The following is a 20,322-nucleotide window of genomic DNA, read 5'->3' as shown; positions in this document are numbered from 1 at the left end:
TAGCATATATGGAGGGCATGAAGCATATCAGGGGAGAAGAGTGGCATATCTGGGGGTCAGAGTGGCATATCAGAAGGCAGAGTGGCAGATCTGAGGGGCATAAAGCATATCAGGGGAGCAGAGTGGCACATCAAGGGGGGCAGAGTGGCACATCAAGGGGGGCAGAGTGGCACATCAAGGGGGGCAGAGTGGAATATCTAGGGGAGCACAGTGGAATATCTAGGGGAGCACAGTGGAATATCTAGGGGAGCATATGAGGGGGCAGAGGGGCATATCTATAAGTAGGGTGCATTAGGAATTAAGGGGGTCCTTAAAATGACTATTGGCTTTCCAAATTTATTTGTATATAACCTATGCTGACTATGCTGCATAATAGATACCACAAATGTTACAATACATGTATTCATGTTCATTAGATAAAATACTGTTTAACCATTCCACTCGTGTATTTTTTCCTTAAAAATACAATTTTCTTTAAAATAGCACCAAACTTTAAGGGTGCGGCCTATAATTGAGCCAATACGGTATATTAGGTACACCTTGCTAGTACCGGGTTAGACCCCTTTTTGCCTTCAGAACTGCCTTAATTCTTTGTGGCATACTTTCTATAAGGTGTTGGAAACATTTCATATGGAAATGATGGCATCACGCAGTTGCTGCAGATTTGTCGGCTGCACATCCATGATGCAAATCTCCCGTTCCACCACATCCCAAAGGTGCTCTGTTGGATTGAGATCTGGTGACTGTGGATCTTGGTTGTAATGAGTGGTTATTTGAGTTACCATTGCCTTTCGGTCATCTCGAACCAGTCTCCCCATTCTCCTCTGACCTCAACAAAACATTTTCGTCCACACAACTGCCGCTCGATGGATTTTTTTTTTTTTTTTTTTGGACCATGCTCTGTAAACCCTAGAGATGGTTGTGCGTGAAAATCCCAGTAGATCAGCAGTTTCTGAAATACTCAGACCAGCCCGTCTGGCACCAACAACCATGCCACGTTCAAAGTCACTTAAAGCCCCTTTCTTCCCCATTCTGATGCTCGGTTTGGACAACTTGTCTTGACCACGTCTACATGCCTAAATGCATCAGTTGCTTCCATGTGATTGGCTGATTAGCTATTTGTGTTAACCACCAATTGAACATGTGTACCTAACAAAGTGGCCAGTGAGTGTACATATATATATATATACACATAAATGTACACAAATTAAAAATCGATACATGTGATTTGTAAATTGAAAAAGAATATAGCTGACATTTTATGTAATGTTTAAACACATTGACAGAAAATTAAACTGATTTTCCTAATGACTCAATATGTCTATTTCTTATGCTTCTACAGACTCCAGGTACAAAGGGCAGAGATTCAGTTGCAAGTACACACACTTGTTGAGTAAATTTAACAAAAGAAAGAACAGCTGGTGACAGGAGAGCTGGATTTGAGGTGTGGGCACAGGGGAGTACACCGTATAATACACAGGTATAATATACACTCAATTTTGTAGGAAAAAGAAGGTACATGAAGCCAGATTAAGTCACTGACTGATGTTCGGGGAGACTATTCAGTGACATAAAGAATCATTATAAGGTTAAAGATTGTTAAAAAAGTTTAGTCTAATCAATAATCAGATACCTATAATGTCACTAATTTTTTTTATTGATGTGAGTGGGTTTTTTTTTTTTTTGTTTTTTTTTTTAACAGTCATGATCCGATCATCAGCAGTTGAAGCTGCTGCCCTGGAAGCAACTTTGACCGTTAAGTTTTTTCCCATTTTTATTATATTTTAACTATTTCATAGGAGTGCAGCATTGATTGTGGCTTGGTCCCAAGAATGTGGGGCTAAAGACACAAGCATTAACCACTTCAATGCTGCAATCATGTCATCAGGGTTGCAACATTTCAGGGGTTAATGCTGCATGGAGTAATTGTGCAGCAGCAGAAGGTCAGAATTAGTTGCAGGATTTTTTGCTCAAGTATAATACACAATAATACTTAAAGGGGTAAATTCTGTGTATTGTAGCTGTTATTTTATGGTGTATATATATATATATATATATATATATATATATATATATATATATACTGATCATCCACAACATTATGACCACTGACAGGTGAAGTGAATAACACTGATAATCTTCTTATCATGGCGCCTGCAAGTGGTTGGGGTATATTAATATAGCCACAGACCAGTCAGGGTGCTCATGCTGACCCCTGTCTGCCGCCAATAGCGCCTACAAAGAGCATGGGAACATAAGAACTAGACCACAGGTGCAATGGAAAAAGGTGGCCTGGTGTTATGAATCACATTTTCTCCATAACACTGCTACTCCATACATTTCTGCCCTCATAAGCAAATACTCTCCTACTCGATCCTTATGTTCTTCCCATGAGCTAAGGCTCTCCTCCTTACTTATCACCTCTTTCTTTTCCCATCTACAAGATTTCACTCGAGCTGCCCCATATCTCTGGAATCTACTTCGGCCGAACCTTCAGCATTCACCCTCCCTCCCAGCAGGGGCGGGCTGGGCCGGGGGGCAGGGGGGCAATTGCCCCCCAGGCCGCCCTGAATCTATATTAAACGGCCGCGCGGCCGCCCATTTAAGCGGCCGATTCGGCCACACCAGGGCCGTCTTTAACGCCCGCAGCATCCGCGGTAGGCCGGCCGAACTGGCCGGCACACCGAAAAGCAGCCGATGTGGCTGTGACTCTTAAAGCGGCCAGCGTGTCTTACGGCCGCTTTAAGAGTCACAGCCACATCGGCTGCAATGGTTAATCATTAAGCGGCTATAAGACACGCTGGCCGCTTTAAAATCATTAAGCGGCCAGCGTGCCTGCACAGTGCCGCCCAGTGTCCTGTGTGACTCCGCCCCCTTGAGCGGCACGTCACATCGTCAATGTGATGGGTCGCTCAAAGGGGCGGAGTCACACGGAACAGCTCCTCGTGACAGCTAGAAGAGCACGTTGGAGGACAGCAGCAGTGAAGAATGCGGCAAAAATGTAAGTATTAAAAAAATTTTAAAAAATTGTTGGGGTAATAGGCGGAAGGTGAGCCATATTCAAAGGGGGGGGCTGCATTGGGACAACAATTAAATGCAAAATGGGGGTGGCTATACACAAAGGTGGGGGGTGGGGGGCTGGGTTTAAATTACATGGATCAGTCATTAACAATTCAAAGGGGGGCATCAATACACAAGGGAGGGGGCTGGCTGGGGACATCACATAAATAAATACACAAGGGTGTTGGGCATAATGTACAAAGGGCTGGCTGTGGGCACAAAGCCACATGGGGCAATACAGAAGGGGCATAATGTACATAGGGGTCTGGCTGGGGGCACAAATCCACATGGGGCCATACACAAGGGTGTGGGGGGAAATACATTAAAACCAAAGGGGGGGGCTGGCTGGGCATCAATACACAAGGGGGAAAACAAACAAACAACAAACCATTGTGGAAAGCATTTGGGATGTGGGTGTCAGTGTCGCAGAGCCTGTCCTGGTGTGTGTGTGTGTGTGTGTTTGGATATCGGTGTGGCAGAGCCTGTCCTGGTGTCTGTGTGTTTGGCTGTCTGTGTGGCAGAGCCTGTCCTTGTGTGTGTGTGTGTGTGTTTGGGTGTCGGTGTGGCAGAGCCTGTCCTGGTGTCTGTGTGTTTGGCTGTCTGTGTGGCAGGGCCTGTCATGGTGTGTGTGTGTGTTTGGGTGTCAGTGTGGCAGAGCCTGTCCTGGTGTGTGTGTCTGGGTGTCGATGTGGCAGAGCCTGTCCTGGTGTGTGTTTGGATGTTGATGTGGCAGAGCCTGTCCTGGTGTCTGTGTGTTTGGCTGTCTGTGTGGCAGGGCCTGTCATGGTGTATGTGTGTTTGGGTGTCAGTGTGGCAGAGCCTGTTCTGGTGTGTGTGTCTGGGTGTCGGTGTGGCAGAGCCAGTCCTGGTGTGTGTGTTTGGGTGTCGCTGTTGCAGAGCTTGTACTGGTGTGTGTGTTTGGGTGTCGGTGTTGCAGAGCTTGTACTGGTGTCAGGGCAGGCTGTTTGGGGACAAAATTGGCTCACCCTGGGCTGTTTGGGGACAAAGTTGGCTCACTCTGGACTGTAATTTGTTAATGTTATCTTGGTGCTGGTCGGGTTCTATGTGGGCAGTGTGGACACCAGGGCTGGTGAGCTGCATCCTGTGATCTATGCCTGTAATTTAGGGGGTTTTATCTATACCTTTAATGCTTAGTTGTTATGTGATTTCCAGTTGATCTGTACCTGCAAAGCTGGGTTTGTGTGTTATTCTGCTATGCTATGTTTGCATACATTATTTATGTATACCTGCAAATACAGAGTTTGTATTTCTTATTCAGTTGATCTATACATGCACGTGCTGTTTACATGTGTTGTTTATTTGATCTATACCTGAACTACTGGGAGTAAGTAAAACAGAGGTGTGGCTTAGTGAATGAGGGACAAAGGGACTCTGGGCATAATTACAGGCAGGGGCCCAAGGAAATGCCTAGGGTCCAATTTTTCCGTATTTACATTTTATTTTGTTACAAAGATTAGCTGTTTTTAATGTATTAAACATCATTTTTTTTTACTCCCAGTCCCATCACATTACATCAATATGCGTTAGAAAATCAGGAAAAGATGGGCAAGTATAGTGGGCTGATTCGGTGGCGCAACGGGCCACTTGACTAGACTTGCCCCCCAGGCCTTAGGCTGCCAGCCCTCCCCTGCCTCCCAGCATTCAAGAAACATCTCAAAACCCACTTCTTCAGAGAAGCATACCATCGTAGCTGCTAGTACTTCCCTGTCACTGATACAACCCCACACTACCTCCTCACTCTTTCTCTGTGCCTTATGTTTGTTCTCACCCCATTCCCTCTCCACCTAATGTATTGGTTTGTCTAAGTCTGTCAATTCTCATCTTGTCATACCCCTTGAATATATGTATCGTATTAAGCGTTGAGTAAATTGTTGTCACTATATAAATAAAAGATAATAATACTACTACTAATAATAATTTTACATCAAGTGGATGGCTGGGTGCGTGTGTGTCACTTACCTGGAGAAAACATGGCGCCATGATGCACAATAGGAAGAAGGGTAGCCAATGAAGGCAGTGTGATGCTTTCGGCAATGTTCAGCTCAGATCTCAATCCAGTCGAGCATCTGTGGGATGTGCTGGACAAACAAGCCTAATCCATAGAGGCCCCAACTCAGAATTTACAGGATTTGTAAGGATCTGCTGCTAATATCTTGGTGCCAGATACCACAGCACACCATTAGAGGTCTAGTGGAGTCAATGCATTGATGGATCAGAGCTATTTTGGCAGCAAAAGGAGACCTACACAATATTAGGCAGGTGGTCATAATGCTATGGCAGAGCGGTGTACATACACAGTGCATCAGCAAACCATTGACTGCATAGTAGGCATAGGTGTTGCTACAGGGGGCAAGGGGGGGGAGGCAATTGCCCCTAGATAATTCTAAACAAAATTTGATGCTGAGCGCTGAGATATGACACAACTGGATGGTGCAAGCAGGGCCGGCCCAAGACAAAATGCCACCTGGGGCGAAGTTTAAAATGCTGCCCCCCATTATCTACCCTTCCTCTCCCTGCCGCCCCCCCCATTATCTACCCTTCCTCTCCCTGCCGCCCCCCCATTATCTACCCTCTCCCTGCCGCCCCCACCATTATCTACCCCCCCATTATCTAACCTCCCCCCCCATTATCTACCCTTCCTCTCCCTGCTGCCCCCCCCATTATCTACCCTTCCTCTCCCCCCCGTACTTACCTTTCAGCAGTCCTGCGGTGAGTTTCCCTGACGTCATCTTCCGGCGCTCAACATTACAAGCCGGCACCGAGACCGAGTAAGAGGGCTCGCAGAGGAGAGAATTCAGCGCCCCTCTCTCTCTTCTCGGCTTTAAAAAAAAAAAAAAAAAAAAAGGGCTTGGGGCGGCAAAGTGCCCCACTTGGCTCCATTGTCGGGCCGGCCCTGGGTGCAAGGGCAGTTGTTTATATGTGTATATATGTTAGTAGGTGTCAGAGTCCATGTAAGGAACCCCGACGAAGCCACTCACCTGAGTATCCAGCGTGGCGTCTCCTGCTTCCTCCCACGCTCCCAGCATGACTGCTTCTAAACGCGCGCCCTCAACAAACTTTATGCTTCCCCGAATGGAGACGGCAGGGAACGCGCTCGGGTGACATCACGCGCGGAGGCGTGGTGGGTTTAAAACCCAGCACTGAGCAGTGCTCGGTGCTTATTGTGTTGAGTACCGCTGTTTAGTTTATTGTATCCTATCTTCCTGATTTCTTGTGTACCGACCCTAGCTATTGTTTCCAGACTACGCTGATTTCAGTGACCCTGGCTAACGTGTACTGGACTACGCTGCATTTGGTGATCCTGACCCTGTTTATGCTCTTTGAATTGGGGTTTTCCTGCATACCGGACTCCTCCATCTCCCAAACCTTACAGTAGGATTAGTACTTTTTCCTTCTACAGGCCTGGTACTTCCTTTATTTAACTGCAGGGCCTAAGCGTGGGATTTGAAACTTCTAGTCAGTAACAACCCCAGGAAACATAGTTAAGTGGACAGTAAGATAACTAGAAATAAATCTGTATCATGCAAATACATTTTTGTTCCCACAAAACTACATGAAAGACTACATTAGTCAGCTAACTGAATGTCTACAGATAAACAAGTACCTTGTCGGAGGTAGTATAAAAATACATCTTTACATTTGTTTTAGAAGTTGCTTCTGTTCTTCTGCTGGTTCACTGATAAACATAGTTTGACAATTTATGCATCAGAAAGTTGTGCGCATCTTGCTTCAGGGATCTTTAAATCCTTAAGGATAGGGCTGTCTTACATTTCTGCATTTAGCTGTAATTTTCTTCTCTCTCATTTACTGTACCCACGCAAATTATATATTGTTTTTTTTTGAGAATCAGATACCATTAATTTGATCATATAATCTAATTTACCATAATAAAATATGGTGGAAATTGAAAAAAAATCTAAATTTAATTTGCAAAATCTTTTATTCTTTTACCAGCGTTTTTATGTTGTGTTCTTTTTTTCTGCAAGTTAAAGGGAAATAAGTACAAGTAGCGTACTACCAATTCAAAATAGATTTTATTTTTATTTTTTTTAAATTAGCTCTAGTGATATTGTAACACTTATAAATGTCACGAATCCCTGTATCACAGCAACCAAAAACAATTTTGTTTTTGCCGCATTTGTTTTTGGGCAACAAATTCTGTTTCCCGGAAGTTAATGTCAAACCAAATTCGGGGGTGTTTTTTGATTCAGAAATTACATTTGGGGGGCATTATAGAAATTTAAAAAAAGGTTCCCCAGAGATATGACAGTCAAAGAGGCACTGGGCCTGGAAGCCTCAATCCGGGACAATGCATTGTCCCAGAATGAGAAGTCTGAGGGAGGGAGGAGAAACTTCTCAACTCTCCTGATTGCCTGAGAGTTCAGAAGCCTCTCCTCATAGGAGTCCCTCCTTCACACCAAGCTCAGTGTAAGCTGCAGCCAGCACCAGGTATGCGTGTTTGTCACTGCGTTTGTGTGACTGTGTGTGTAATGTCTGGTAATAGAGGGGTGAACACTCAACTAATGCCTGTAAAGATTGTATGCATATTATTAAATCTGAAACCAACATGGTTTCCAAGGCTTCCTAGTAAAAAAATATATAATAGTACATGTGAATCAGTGTGTATGTGAGATATATATACACATAGATGTGGGAAATTTATTTTTTACCTCTAGTCACAGCTTTTCATAATGTACCTGGTACTTCATTGGTTGTGAAGGGGTTTAAACATCCCATTGTCTAACAACATAGAGGAAGCCCAGTTTTGTCATTATTAGATACCCTCGGACGAGGCAATGTGGTACCACTACACTTTAATGATGCATGTATAATGTGTGATGTGTTTATTAAATCTTTGCCAAACCTAATAAATCAGTTCACTCTGGTTCAACTGCATCAGGGTAGTTTTTAGTACTGTCTCCCCACTTCTCAAGGCTATCCTAAAGCAGCTTTTTCTGTAGGCCTGCCCCCTACTTCTCTCCGCAACTTTTGTGACCCTATAAGATTAGCATTTAAGGATGTACCTGAGGCATCTATAACATAACATGTTTTTCATACCACTTCAACTGACATTTTGTTACATAACCCTCCCATCAACCTCACTACATCTCATTAGTGAAAATACTATTTTTATTGTTGCTATGCATGTTCCTCACAGAAACGGAAAACAAGGCCCACAAGGAATATGTCTCAATTTTATCTGTTTGGCAATATCAAAATATTACACAATAGGAAGGACATATTAAACAAGATCACAACTGCAAATAATTAAACATGAGTAAAGAGTTACAGTACAATTCCTGGAAGCAGAAGGGCACCTGCAGAGGCACTAGGCAGTCACCTACCTCTAGCAAGTCATATATGGATGATCTCCATATCTGGAGAACTTTTGCCCACACCCCACTCCGCTAGTTTTCTTGCAACATCAGTGGGACCTCCCACTGACATCAGTGGACCACTTGCCAAAATCAGTGGACTGCCCACCGACGTCATCTTAGGAAGGGAAAAATACTTTTTTGTTAATATAGGTATTGTGCGTGTATGTGTGTGTGTAGATATATATATTTAAATATTGTCTATATAAAGCAAGAGAGCGGACGTACCGTATTTGCTCGATTATAAGACGACCCTGATTAAAAGACGACCCCCCAAAATCTGAATATTAATTTATGAAAAAAAGAAAAAGCCTGAATATAAGACGACCCTATAGGAAAAAAGTTTTACCAGTAAATGTTAATTCATGTATACTATGTGAACAATTGTTTGTTAACAAAAGCGATGATTGAGAAAAATATTTTGTTTTTATTTCCTTTTTTCAACCTGCACCCCCCAGTTATGCACATCTGCCCCCAGGCTTGCCACTCTGCCCCAGAAATGCCTTATACCCTCTAAATGCCACTGTGCCCCATGATATGCCTTTTAACCCTCTATATGCCACTGTGCCCCATGATATGCCTTTTGACCCCCTATGTGCCACTCTGCCTCCAGAATTGCCTTATACCCCTATATGCCACTCTGGCATTTAGGGGGTTAAAAGGCATATTATGGGGCAGAGTGGCATATAGGGAGGTATAAGGCATTTCAGGAGGTAGAGTGATGTATAGAGGGTTAAAATGCATTTCTGGTGGCAGAGTGGCATTAAGGGGGTTAAAAGGCATTTCATAGAGCACTCTGCATACAGAAATGCCGTATGCCCCCCATTTAACACTCCCTCCCCCTCCCTCCTCCAAACTTACCGGTGCTTCCTCAGTGCTCAGTGCTTAGTCCGGGCAGTGTGTAGAGCTCTACACGATTGAGTGGAAGTTGTCTACGCGAATCGCGTAGAGCTCTACACGCTGTCCGGACTAAGCACCGGGGACTCAGAAGCACCGGTAAGTTGGGGTGGGGGGGGCATAACACAAGAGGATCCAGGTCCCCTGCATCGCTGCGGGGGATCTGGATCTTAGTCCAATAGTCAGACCTATTTGAGGTCTGATTATAAGACGACCCTGATTATTAGATGAGGGGTATTTTTCAGAGCATGTGCTCCGGAAAAAACCTTGTCTTATAATCGGGCAAATACGGTAATTGTGTTTATGGCACATTAGCCTGCTGTGCAGAGATTGGTGCTTACAGTGTTCATGGCAATTGCAAGGCCTGTGAGTGCCATGGCAAGTCCTGCAGGTGCAACGGCAAGTTAGTGTATACACTTGGTGATATAATCTGCATCAATTATACTATTGATCTGGATTGGACAGAGTGGGTGGGTGGAGCTTTGTGGCAGTCAGTGTGCAAAAATTTTACATATTTCATAGCTGTGCTGCAAAGTGCCCGTAGATTTTTTTCAAATGTTGGCAACTATGTAGATCCTTTGTGACAGATCTCAGCTACAAAACAGTAGCTTTTTATATGCATATCGGTTGTTTTTGTCAATTAATTTGGTTATAGCTATGAGGGTAGCAGCTAATTTCCTACATGCATCAGATGTTCCATTATGTTTTCGAATGTGCCAAACAATCATAGGATCTGTGGTTCTGCACAACTTGGTTATCTTGTGCCATAATTTCCAAGGGTTTGTCTAACTAAACATATTAACCTATAGACAGTATTGCATACAAAATACAGAGACCAAAAAAATACATATATCACATTATTTTCCATACATTTTCAACATACCAGAATGCAGAGCAGTCAAAGTTCACAAGAAGCCATTTATGTGGATTAAAGTTGAAAGAGTCAGCAAACTAAAAATGGAAATATATGATGCAATAAATATTTTGTGATAATAAGCAATGTTCATGGAAAAGGCAAAATACATACAGCAAGAACACAAGAATTTTGGATAACAATGTAAACCCAAATGTTTCCTCTTGGGTGAGACAGTCCCTGTTCTGGGCCTTACACTGTCCTCCTTTCCCCTCCTATCCCCCCCAAAATCACAACAATATGTATATAGACAACAGAAACATTACATTTTTAATTGAGTAGGTAAAATACATTATACTTCTTTCAAACTCCTTATAAACTACCATAAATAGATCACAACAGCATTTGAGTCTTTAACCATTTGAAATGTTAGGAGGTATGTAAGCCTTATGACAACAATATGTTAGTCAATAAATGTACATTTTAGCTGAAAGGAAGGAGAAGCTTAGCATAGTGCAGGATAACTGACTTAATTTAAACTACAAAGGACTCTCCTAGCCTTGGCTGTTTAAAAGATCACTATGATGTATTACATTGTGTTTCCAAGTTGGATTGTTTCTATTCCGTCTTGATTATTTCCCATTGTTTACTATATTATTTCACTTCATTATAGTAGGGAAGTTTTACTGTAGCATTTCCCTTGGACCCCTATATAAATTATGGGTCTGAGCTGCTCAATCCCATGCAAACCACTCACCAATTTCCCAACTCAACCAAATTGAAAGTAGCACGTAGAAGTATCTAATACTGTAACGTGATTGACTGACATGGAAGTAATCTGTTGCTGCCATGTTTCTTTCTTGTGCATAAAATTAACATAAACCAATAACTGTGGACAGCATAATACTGCAGATTATTCCCTTAAGGAAGTAACCATATTTTGCTAGTATACATCCCAAAGTGTTTCACCATTTTGACACTTTTCTGGCAGCCATTTCTTAACCAATTGCTGCCAAAGTTTGTGATATTTTTATTTGTGTTTATTTTTTGGGGTTTTGTTACTTACTTACTAACCACTCACCCAAACTAATATAAATCTAAATTGGAAAAAATATCTAATTAACCACTTAGGGTCAAGTATTGATCAGAAGTGAAAAACATACTCTGTGATAACATACTCTGTCTCTCTCCAACTCACAACTATGAGACATATACAATGTGTAGAAACATTGTATCTGTTAGTTTTTAAACTGTTGCATATGCAGAGCATTGGCTATAGACTGGTCACTCTGTGGTGAATTCGGCTGAAGGTACATCATTGGTCTGCAATTAATATTTTCAGATTGGTCGCGGAAAGGTTATATTTTCCCATATGGTACATTTTCTTAAAAATTTTCATATTTCAACACGATACATCATATTTTCTAATCAAAAAGGTTGTAAGTAACTGTGGTTATATTGAATTATTTCTTTAGTTATAGGTGCCCTGAGTCCAACATCACAGCTGGTTCATTTTCTTTTGTCAATAATGCAAATAATTAAAATGGAGAATGAACAGGAAATATGCTCTGGCTTGACCAGACTCCTTCCTCCTTTGTTAAATTAGATTTTTTTTTATTATTGTAAATTTCCGCCTACCAGGTTATCAGTGGCCAGCTGCTCCTGGCCTCATCATTATGAAATTTCCTTTTAGTGACACAAGATACACACACAAGATACTTATCTGACAAATAAATACCACCTGAGGAAATTAAACTACAGACAACTAACCATGATGTTATTAATATATTTTAGCTGCTGTATCCATGTGAATCTGGCAGATTAACCTGACTAGGCTGGGGTATAGCCAACACAATGGCAGCTACTAGATTTAATGCTGAGCCACCATTTTAAAAGAAATTACCGCATTTGCTTGATTATAAGAGGACCCCCCCAATATCTGAATATTAATTTAGGAAGAAAAAAAAAAGACACTATAGGAAAAAAGTTTTACTAGTAAATATTAATCCATGTAAACTATTTTTTACATATTTAATAAAAGCTATGATTGAGAAAAATATTTTTTGTTTTTATTTCCTTTTATTTGCCAACCTGCCCCCCCAGTTATGCACATCTGCCCCCTATATGCCACTCTGCCCCCAGAAATGCCTCATACCCCCTATATGCCACTCTGCCTCCCTGCTATGCCTTATACCCCCCTATATGCCACTCTGCCCCATGATATGCCTTTTAACTCCCTATATGCCACCCTGCCTCCAGAAATGCCTTATACTCCTATATGCCAGGAGCATATCATGGGACATAGTGGCATATAGGGGGAATAAGGCATTTCTGGAGGCAGAGTGGCATATGGGGGTTAAAAGGCATTTCTGGTGGCAGAGTGGCATATAGGGGGTTAAAAGGCATTTCTGGAGGCAGAGTGGCATAAAGGGGGTTAAACGGCATATCATGGGGCACATTGCCTCCAGAAAAGCCTTATGCCCCCCCATATAACACTTACTTACCAGTGCTTCTGACTCCCTGGTTTCTGGTAGGGGCAGCGGGTGGAGGCCAGCATTGGTTCCGCCGGCGCTTCTATGACTGAGCACCGGAAGGTCATGTGACGCCGGTGCTCTGTCATAGAAGCCCCGGCGGAAGTGGCAGCAGTAGCGGGGGTTGTCTGCGTCCATCGAGCAGACATTCACCGTCTGCCAGAGAAAAGAATTCCCCGCAGCGCTGCAGGGAATTCTCCTCTCTGGCAGCCGGGGAAGGTATGCGCGATGCACGTAGACAACCTCCGCTGCTGCCCGCTCTGTGATAGCCCCGTGGAAGTGCCAGCAGCTGAGGTTACCAGACAGGAGGATCCAGGTCCCCTGCCTCTATTTAAGCTCTGATTAGAAGACTACCTCGATTATAAGACGAGGGGTATTTTTCAGAGCATTTGCTTATAATCTTATAATCGAGCAAATACAGTACATTGGGAGTACATGACTGTATATCTGAATGCCTCTTGTCAATAAGTAGTAGCAAGAAAAGTAAACAAGCAGCATTTCTAAGTAAAACACTTCTGTGTTTGCAGATATGCCAAAAGAGTTTGCATTATTTTTCGCTGCAAATAAAACAAAGTATCATTATAGCCAATCTATATTTCATGTTCAGATCTTTCATTATTTTAATTATTTGCACTGCATACAGATTAAGTACTCTGTGATATATGTTATTATTAATTGTATCTTTTAGTACATGATAATGTTGATTTAAGAAGAAAAACATGTTAGGGGCCTATCATTAGGAACACCATATGAAGTATGGTGACGCCCCTCTTAATTATTGAGTTTAGGTGTTCCGGCCACACCCATTGCTAACAGGTGTTTACATTCAAGCACATAGGCATGCCATCTCCATAAACAAACATTGGCAGTAGAATAGGTTGTACTGAATTTACATTTATGTCAGTAGTTAGGAAATAAATGGAAACCATGCTAAAGGAAAATGTTGTTATATTGTAAGCTAACAAGAGCAGGACCATCTTCTCATTTTGTTCAAGTTTGTTATTGTGTGTGATTTTAAATATTTATGCATATTTTTGTTTTTATAAATATATTTTTATTATATTTTGTTGTTACAGTGCTACGGAAACTACTGGTGCTATATAAATAAATGTAATGGAATTGTAAAATATCTGGATGTGGACAGTATGGGTTTACTGGAAGAAGATGCAGGAAAACAAATGAATTTTATTTCTTTGACTGCATAACTAAAAGAATAAACCAGGGAGGTGCAATTGATATAGCCAATCTGGATTTCAGGAAGGCAATTGATGCTGTCCTTGGAGTAAGTTGAGAAGAGAGCTACCAAAATTGTTTGCATGATCAAAATATCAGGAAATACTATGGGAACTCAATATGTACAGCTTGAAGAAAAGAAGATAGAGATGAGATATGATACAAACACTTAAATACTTAATTTAACAAAGAGCAGAAGGGAAGTTTTTTCAAAGGAAGAGAAATGTTAGAACAAGAAATCATAGCCTACGGCTAGAGGGTCAGAGGTTTATTTGTAATGGAAAGAAGTTTAAATTTACTAAGGGGATGGTAGATAAGTGGAACAGGCTCCCATTAGAACTGGTATAGGCTAATAGAGTAAATTAATGCATGGGAAAGGCATGAAGCTATCCGGAATCTAAAGAAAGATCAATAACTGATTAAGACCAGAGTCTTACATCAGGGAAAATTGGCAGACTAGATGGGACAAATGTTTTTATCTGCCATCAAATTCTATGTTTCTATGCTTTACTGTGGCACCGTCATAGTATGGCACCTTTGCCACAAGTCAGTTAGTAAAATTTCTGCCCTGCACGATCTGCCCCGGTCCACTATAAGTGCTATAACTGTACAGCGGAAGCATCTAGATCTAACAGCAGCTCAGCCATGAAGCAGTAGACCACACACACAAAGCATGGCAGCTAAGTGTCATCTGTCATCCGTAGCATCACTCACTACAGAGTTCCAAAGTGCCAGTGGAAGCAACATCAGCAGTGGGGTAACTAGAAGCCACAGGGCACTGGTTGCGAAAATTGCCCCAGACCCCCCAACTTCATAACTTGGCATCACTTGACGTGACCTCGATATGCGTCGGTCTCCCCATGCCAATTCAAAATAGTTTAGGAAGGGCCATGTCCGACCTGGATTGGTGCGGTCTATGTATGAGTGTTTGTGAGCATGGATGTGTTATTGTGCTATTGTGCGTGTTAACATATGTATGTGTGTGAGCATGGATGTGTAAGTGGAGTTAGATGGAACGTGTGTAAGATGGAATGAATGAGTACGTTTGTGTTAGTGAGTATGAGTAAGTGTGGGCAATTTGAGTAAGTGTGTTTACTATGTATGCCAGCATGTATGCTTGAAGGGGGGGGGGCAAAGAAGGCACAGACAAGCTGCTTAAGGGCAATGATGGCACAGACCAGCTGCTTGGGGCAAAGATGGCACAGATAATCTGTTTAGGGGCACTGACAACCTGGGGAAAATATGGCACAAACAGGCTGTTTGGGGGTTAGGATGGTACTGATAAGCTGCTTGGGGCAAATGCACTCCAAAGCTGTTTGGGGCAAAGATGGAGTTCACAAGCTGTTGTGGGCAAAGGTGGCAATATGGGACATGTTTGGTGAAGTTGGGGCGTCCTGGGGCAATTTTCGCTCCAGGGCCCTGTGGTTTCTAGGTATGTCCCTGTGTATCACAGAACATTTTCTCAATACTGCACATAAACATATAAGATTCCCAGTTGGAAAACATTTTTTACTTACATTTTTTACTTACATTATTTTTCCTCTCAGAGAATAAAAAAGGTTTTTATTTGTTTACATTAAGGAGGTAATATTATCAAAATATTAAATTGTCTTAAAAAGTCTTTTAGATTTTCACCCTAGCCACTAAAAAAACCACAGGGATTAAATTCCTAGTATACTTGGTTTGACTTTGGATTGACTAATTTTTTTAGAATTCGTTGATATAAAAAAAAATTCTAATATTACATATTTATTGATTAAGCTAATGTTTATTGATTAAAGTTCATGTAATTATTTATATATATTCATTATCTTATGTTCACTAGAGAGTTAATCTTGTGATTTGTTTAGTGTGGAAGTACCTGTTGAATAAGCATGAAGGTGCGAAACACCTCAAGCGTTCGCTTTTATCTTCTGCATTCATCTCTTTTAGTCTCCTGAAGATCTATATTGTCTATATATTTTTAATCATTTTGGATTTCAATAAAGAACCACTTTAATTTTACGCTCTTATTTTGGAATGCTGGCTCTTCATTTTCAGAGTGGTTGCCTTAACTGATATGTTTGTCTACATGGAAGGGGTGTCTGAAGTCAGTGAGGGATGTCATCACCCTGTTTCATCCAAAGTCTGGCTTAGAAGGGTAACACTGGAAAGTTTTGAAAACAGAATAAACAACAAAGGGAACGAGCAAGCAAAGACGATGCTAACCTACTAAGCATACAACCCTTAGCTACACTAACCCTACTGTAAATGCACTTACCTCCACCCCTTTCATCAGATATCTGAATTCTGGACAAATAAACGCACTCCCTGCATATGCAGCATCAACATGCATCCATATGTTTTCTGCATTACCTAAAAGAAAAAAGAAAAACATTTTCCGTTGTAAATTTTAGCTATTTAAAGATGCATGAAAAAAATATTTAAAGGGGATGCCCCAATAGAAAAAAATCTTTATCTTAATTTGTTCCAAGAAAAAATACCTAGAGGTTGCCATTGAAGCCAATTGCGTGGAATATTTACTGAAAACACCAAACTAAGCTGATTCTTATGAGGTTCATTTCTCCGTAGTCGTTCATTAGTGAATGTGTCCAGCAGGGTGATTAAGACTAAGCCATTATTTTGTTTGTGACAAGCAGCATTATAAGAATGGGCTAAACGTACACAGCTAGAACACATTCAGATGGTAATTATGTAGATACCTGAAAACCTTAAACAATAAAACTGTTTCTTCGAAAATTTATTTTTATTCAGGATTTTCACTAAAATACAAATGATTGAATATATCACAAGATATTGGTTACTCATACTTTTACTTATCTCCAGAGTCCAACCTAAAAAAGCAAAATGTTGTTATATGCCACTTGTGAATCAGAACCAGGATTGCATAAATATTATCCCCTCTGTGTTTTGCCATTATTATCCCCTGATTGCTGCTTGTATCATAACAGAGGTGTAGTGGTTCAAACTGACCTATTCTATAGAGCCACATGACCACTGTTTTAGCCTGCATTGTTTTATAATGTATTTTTTGTAAAATCGTGTAATTTTACATTTGTTTCATTTATTTATAAATTAATGATATTATAATACATTTAATTTTTACACAGTTAATAGTTATTATAAATTTACAAATTAGGACAAGATGGTTTTCTTGTTTGCTCTAATCTTTACAATATCTAAATACTGTATACATAATGCCCAAGGTTTTACAGTAGTCCACAAGGTATGATAATTTCATTCTGACAGAGATAATTAGACAGAAAAGACTTTCCATGTAGAGGTTAAGAGAAAAATAGGTTATTCTCATACTATTACCACCTATAAATAAGCCATATTTTTGTAATTGTCATTACTGATGAAAAATTACAGAAACATATAATCCATGGGAAATATTTTTTTCACAATATATTGCGAATTTTGTGAATAGTGTGAATTTTTTCAAATATATAAACAAATATGCAAATACATAAAAACATTGCCATTACTAAATTCATGTGGGTAACACTTACATATAGGACCCAGTTCCATTAAGTTATCAAACGAGCAGGAGGCTGTTGTTCCAAGTGTGGCACAAAACTAAAAAATAATTAGAAATCTGTGTGATAACAGAATAATTAGACATTTATACCAAGTATTTTTATTTTTTATTTTATATGAAAACAAATGTCTCTACACATAACACATTGTAAGGTAACCAATGATGATATTTTATATTAGTAGGCAATCTTTTGCCAAAAATAATTACCACCTTAAGGACATTTTAATTTTATACTTGGTGATGGAAGTATTTCCCGCACTTTTGCAGTGTCTCCATTGTAGTTTCCGTCCTTGTCATTTACCACAGGACTTGATAAATAGGGATTTCCTCTAAAAAAACGATATTGATATATTTCCCAATATTTGTTAGGGCTAAAATATAAAAATATGTAAAGTTAAGAAATTTTCTTTTACCTATTCTTGAAGAAAAAAAAAAGGATATTAATCTTTTCTATATCACTGGCTCTGGATTGAAACATCTTCTGTTGTTTATACACACATTTGTGTCACTTCCCTCCTAGAATAAAGGGACATAAAGGAGGAATAGCTAGCAGGGGATTTGCGTACCAAATAGGGATACTTGAAAGGGATGAGTTATCCAGTAGTGTAGTCATGTATAGGAACACCCTTTTGTTCCATAAAAGTGAGTAATACTGTTTGGACTGGGTAGAACTCAGTTCTGTGAATTCCATGGCCAATACATAATTTCCACTTATTTACTTACAAACACCGGAATGAGCCCGTTTGCTTTGTCTTCCTGTAATGCATCTTTTAGAGCCTGCCCGCGAGCTTCAAACTTCCCATTGGATGGGATCTTCTTCATCCTTACACCGCTTATAAGTCCAGCTCTCTCTACAGATGAATGAGCCTAAAATTAAAGATATTTCATACGGGCATTATTAAATATTTAGTTAGATACAGCAATCCATGGTCTGTACATGCTGTAAAGAAGAAGGATGGGTTAGAGGAGGAATCTACACCAGATCAACATGCTCATTTAATTGCATTTGGAGGTTTGCAAGAAAACCTGTGATCTTTTTGCCAAGTTATGACTTTTCCACTAAATGAAATTTAGGACTTAAAAATATTTGCTTTATAACAGTTGACACTACATAAAATTTGATTACCTGTCCATATGACTTTTATAGGATTTGATCCAAAATCACTCAATTACATTTTAAAATCAGATTCCACAAAGCACATATGACCAGGTATATTTGGAAAGGTTTCATGTTTTTATTTAACTACACTTATTGTCTTGTTTGATACTAAATAATCTGTTGCACATAATTGGTAGTGCAGAATATGTGCACCTCCAGAAAGACATCGCAACAGTGTTAATTTTTAAAATTCTGAGAATATGCCTAATACTGTTTTCTGCTCTGAGATACAACATTTTACAAACAAGCTAAATAGCAGGGCAGATCTGTGTCTTGTCAGCAGAAAAGCATAATGTCTTCAAATATCAATGACTTTTAGCTTGATAGGTCTTTTGTTAAGAATGTTTGTTTTTGCATTGTCACGACAGATCCAGCAGAAAGGTATTAATAATATATATCTTTAAATACTATATACTTTTAGAAAGATTAGAAATCAAATGCTATTTCTACATTATTTGCCACTAGAAAGAACAAAGTTTTAATTCTGTGCCATGTAGATAAATATGTAGAAAAATCTTATTCTGTTATTATCAGTGCTTTTCCTCAGGAAAAACAAGGATAGTAGTGCTCAATGCTTTAAGGTCTTGATATTAATCTGTACTACTGTGATGACTAAAATCCCCCTGACCTTCTGCATTCAGTGAGATCTGTCACTTTCCATTTCTTATCAAGCATTCAACACAAAAACCATCTCTCTCTAAATTTGCACAGCAGGAGCCCTGCAGCTGAAGAGCTGCCCTTTCAGGAAATGAAAATAACACAATCACTCAAGCCCTTTTAGCCTAAAGCATTTTAAACACACCCAACCTGATCTTATTTCTAATACTGAGGAGAGTACACAGAAACCAAAGGCTGCTTTAGCCCCATCATACATTTACTATTTGACTAGTAGCAATAGAATAGCCATTAATACGTTCTTGACATTTAAAAAAAAAAATTATATTATATATATTGCTTGCATTATATGGAACTGACATTTCACATAAAAAAACAATTTCTTAATATTTTTATGTTAACAACTATATATGGCCAGAATATAGTTTATACAAAAGATTTTATCAGGAACAGTTAAGTTTCACAATTATGTTATTTTATGTTGTTTTATTTGGCTATACATTAAGACCTATGTACCACAACATAACATTAAATAAACTTTATTTTAATGGATCAATTTAATCAAATGGTCATCTTACTGCTCATCTTTTTCCATGTTGTGTGTGTATTTTTGTGTGCTCATCTTTTTCCATGTTATGTGTGTGAGACTTAATAATTTTATTCAAAACATGGACAATTTTTACATTTACAGATTTATTTTTTGTTGTATGTTACCGTTATGTTGTGTGAGGTACTGTTTGTCCTAAACCATGTATCTATGAGTAGCTTTATTTGTCCTGAAAAATTAAGATAGGTATAATACATAGGTTTTCCTGGGTGAAGCGTAAGCAGTTAAATTGGTCTGGCCTCCCAATGGTAGACATGTGCCCATCATACCTGGGAACTTCTTCACTCCGGCTACTCGTAGCCTTCCCTTGCGGCCAAGGCTGCCCACTGACGTCAGTGGGCGGTCCCGCTGATGTCGGTGGGTGGTCCCACTGGCGTTGGTGGGCGGTCCTGCTTATATCAGTGGGAAACACCCCCATTTAAAGGGTGTT

At 40.1% G+C, this 20,322-nt stretch overlaps 1 protein-coding gene across 2 annotated transcripts in view; it reads right to left on the bottom strand.

Annotated features, from left to right (window-relative positions):
• DDC (dopa decarboxylase) overlaps positions 1 to 20,322 on the bottom strand; it is a 120,852-nt gene that overhangs the window by 62,800 nt on the left and 37,730 nt on the right. For both annotated transcript variants that reach the window (XM_053468142.1, XM_053468141.1), the window contains exons 6-9: positions 18,235 to 18,378; positions 17,483 to 17,549; positions 16,231 to 16,325; positions 10,237 to 10,304 (exon numbers count right to left, since the gene is read on the bottom strand). In XM_053468142.1, the coding sequence (XP_053324117.1) occupies positions 10,237 to 10,304; positions 16,231 to 16,325; positions 17,483 to 17,549; positions 18,235 to 18,378 (374 nt within the window). The remainder of the gene's footprint in view (positions 1 to 10,236; positions 10,305 to 16,230; positions 16,326 to 17,482; positions 17,550 to 18,234; positions 18,379 to 20,322) is intronic.

Source organism: Spea bombifrons, chromosome 5, assembly GCF_027358695.1.
Source record: "Spea bombifrons isolate aSpeBom1 chromosome 5, aSpeBom1.2.pri, whole genome shotgun sequence".
NCBI classification, from domain to species: domain Eukaryota; kingdom Metazoa; phylum Chordata; class Amphibia; order Anura; family Pelobatidae; genus Spea; species Spea bombifrons.
This window is presented reverse-complemented; position numbering and strand designations above follow the sequence as displayed.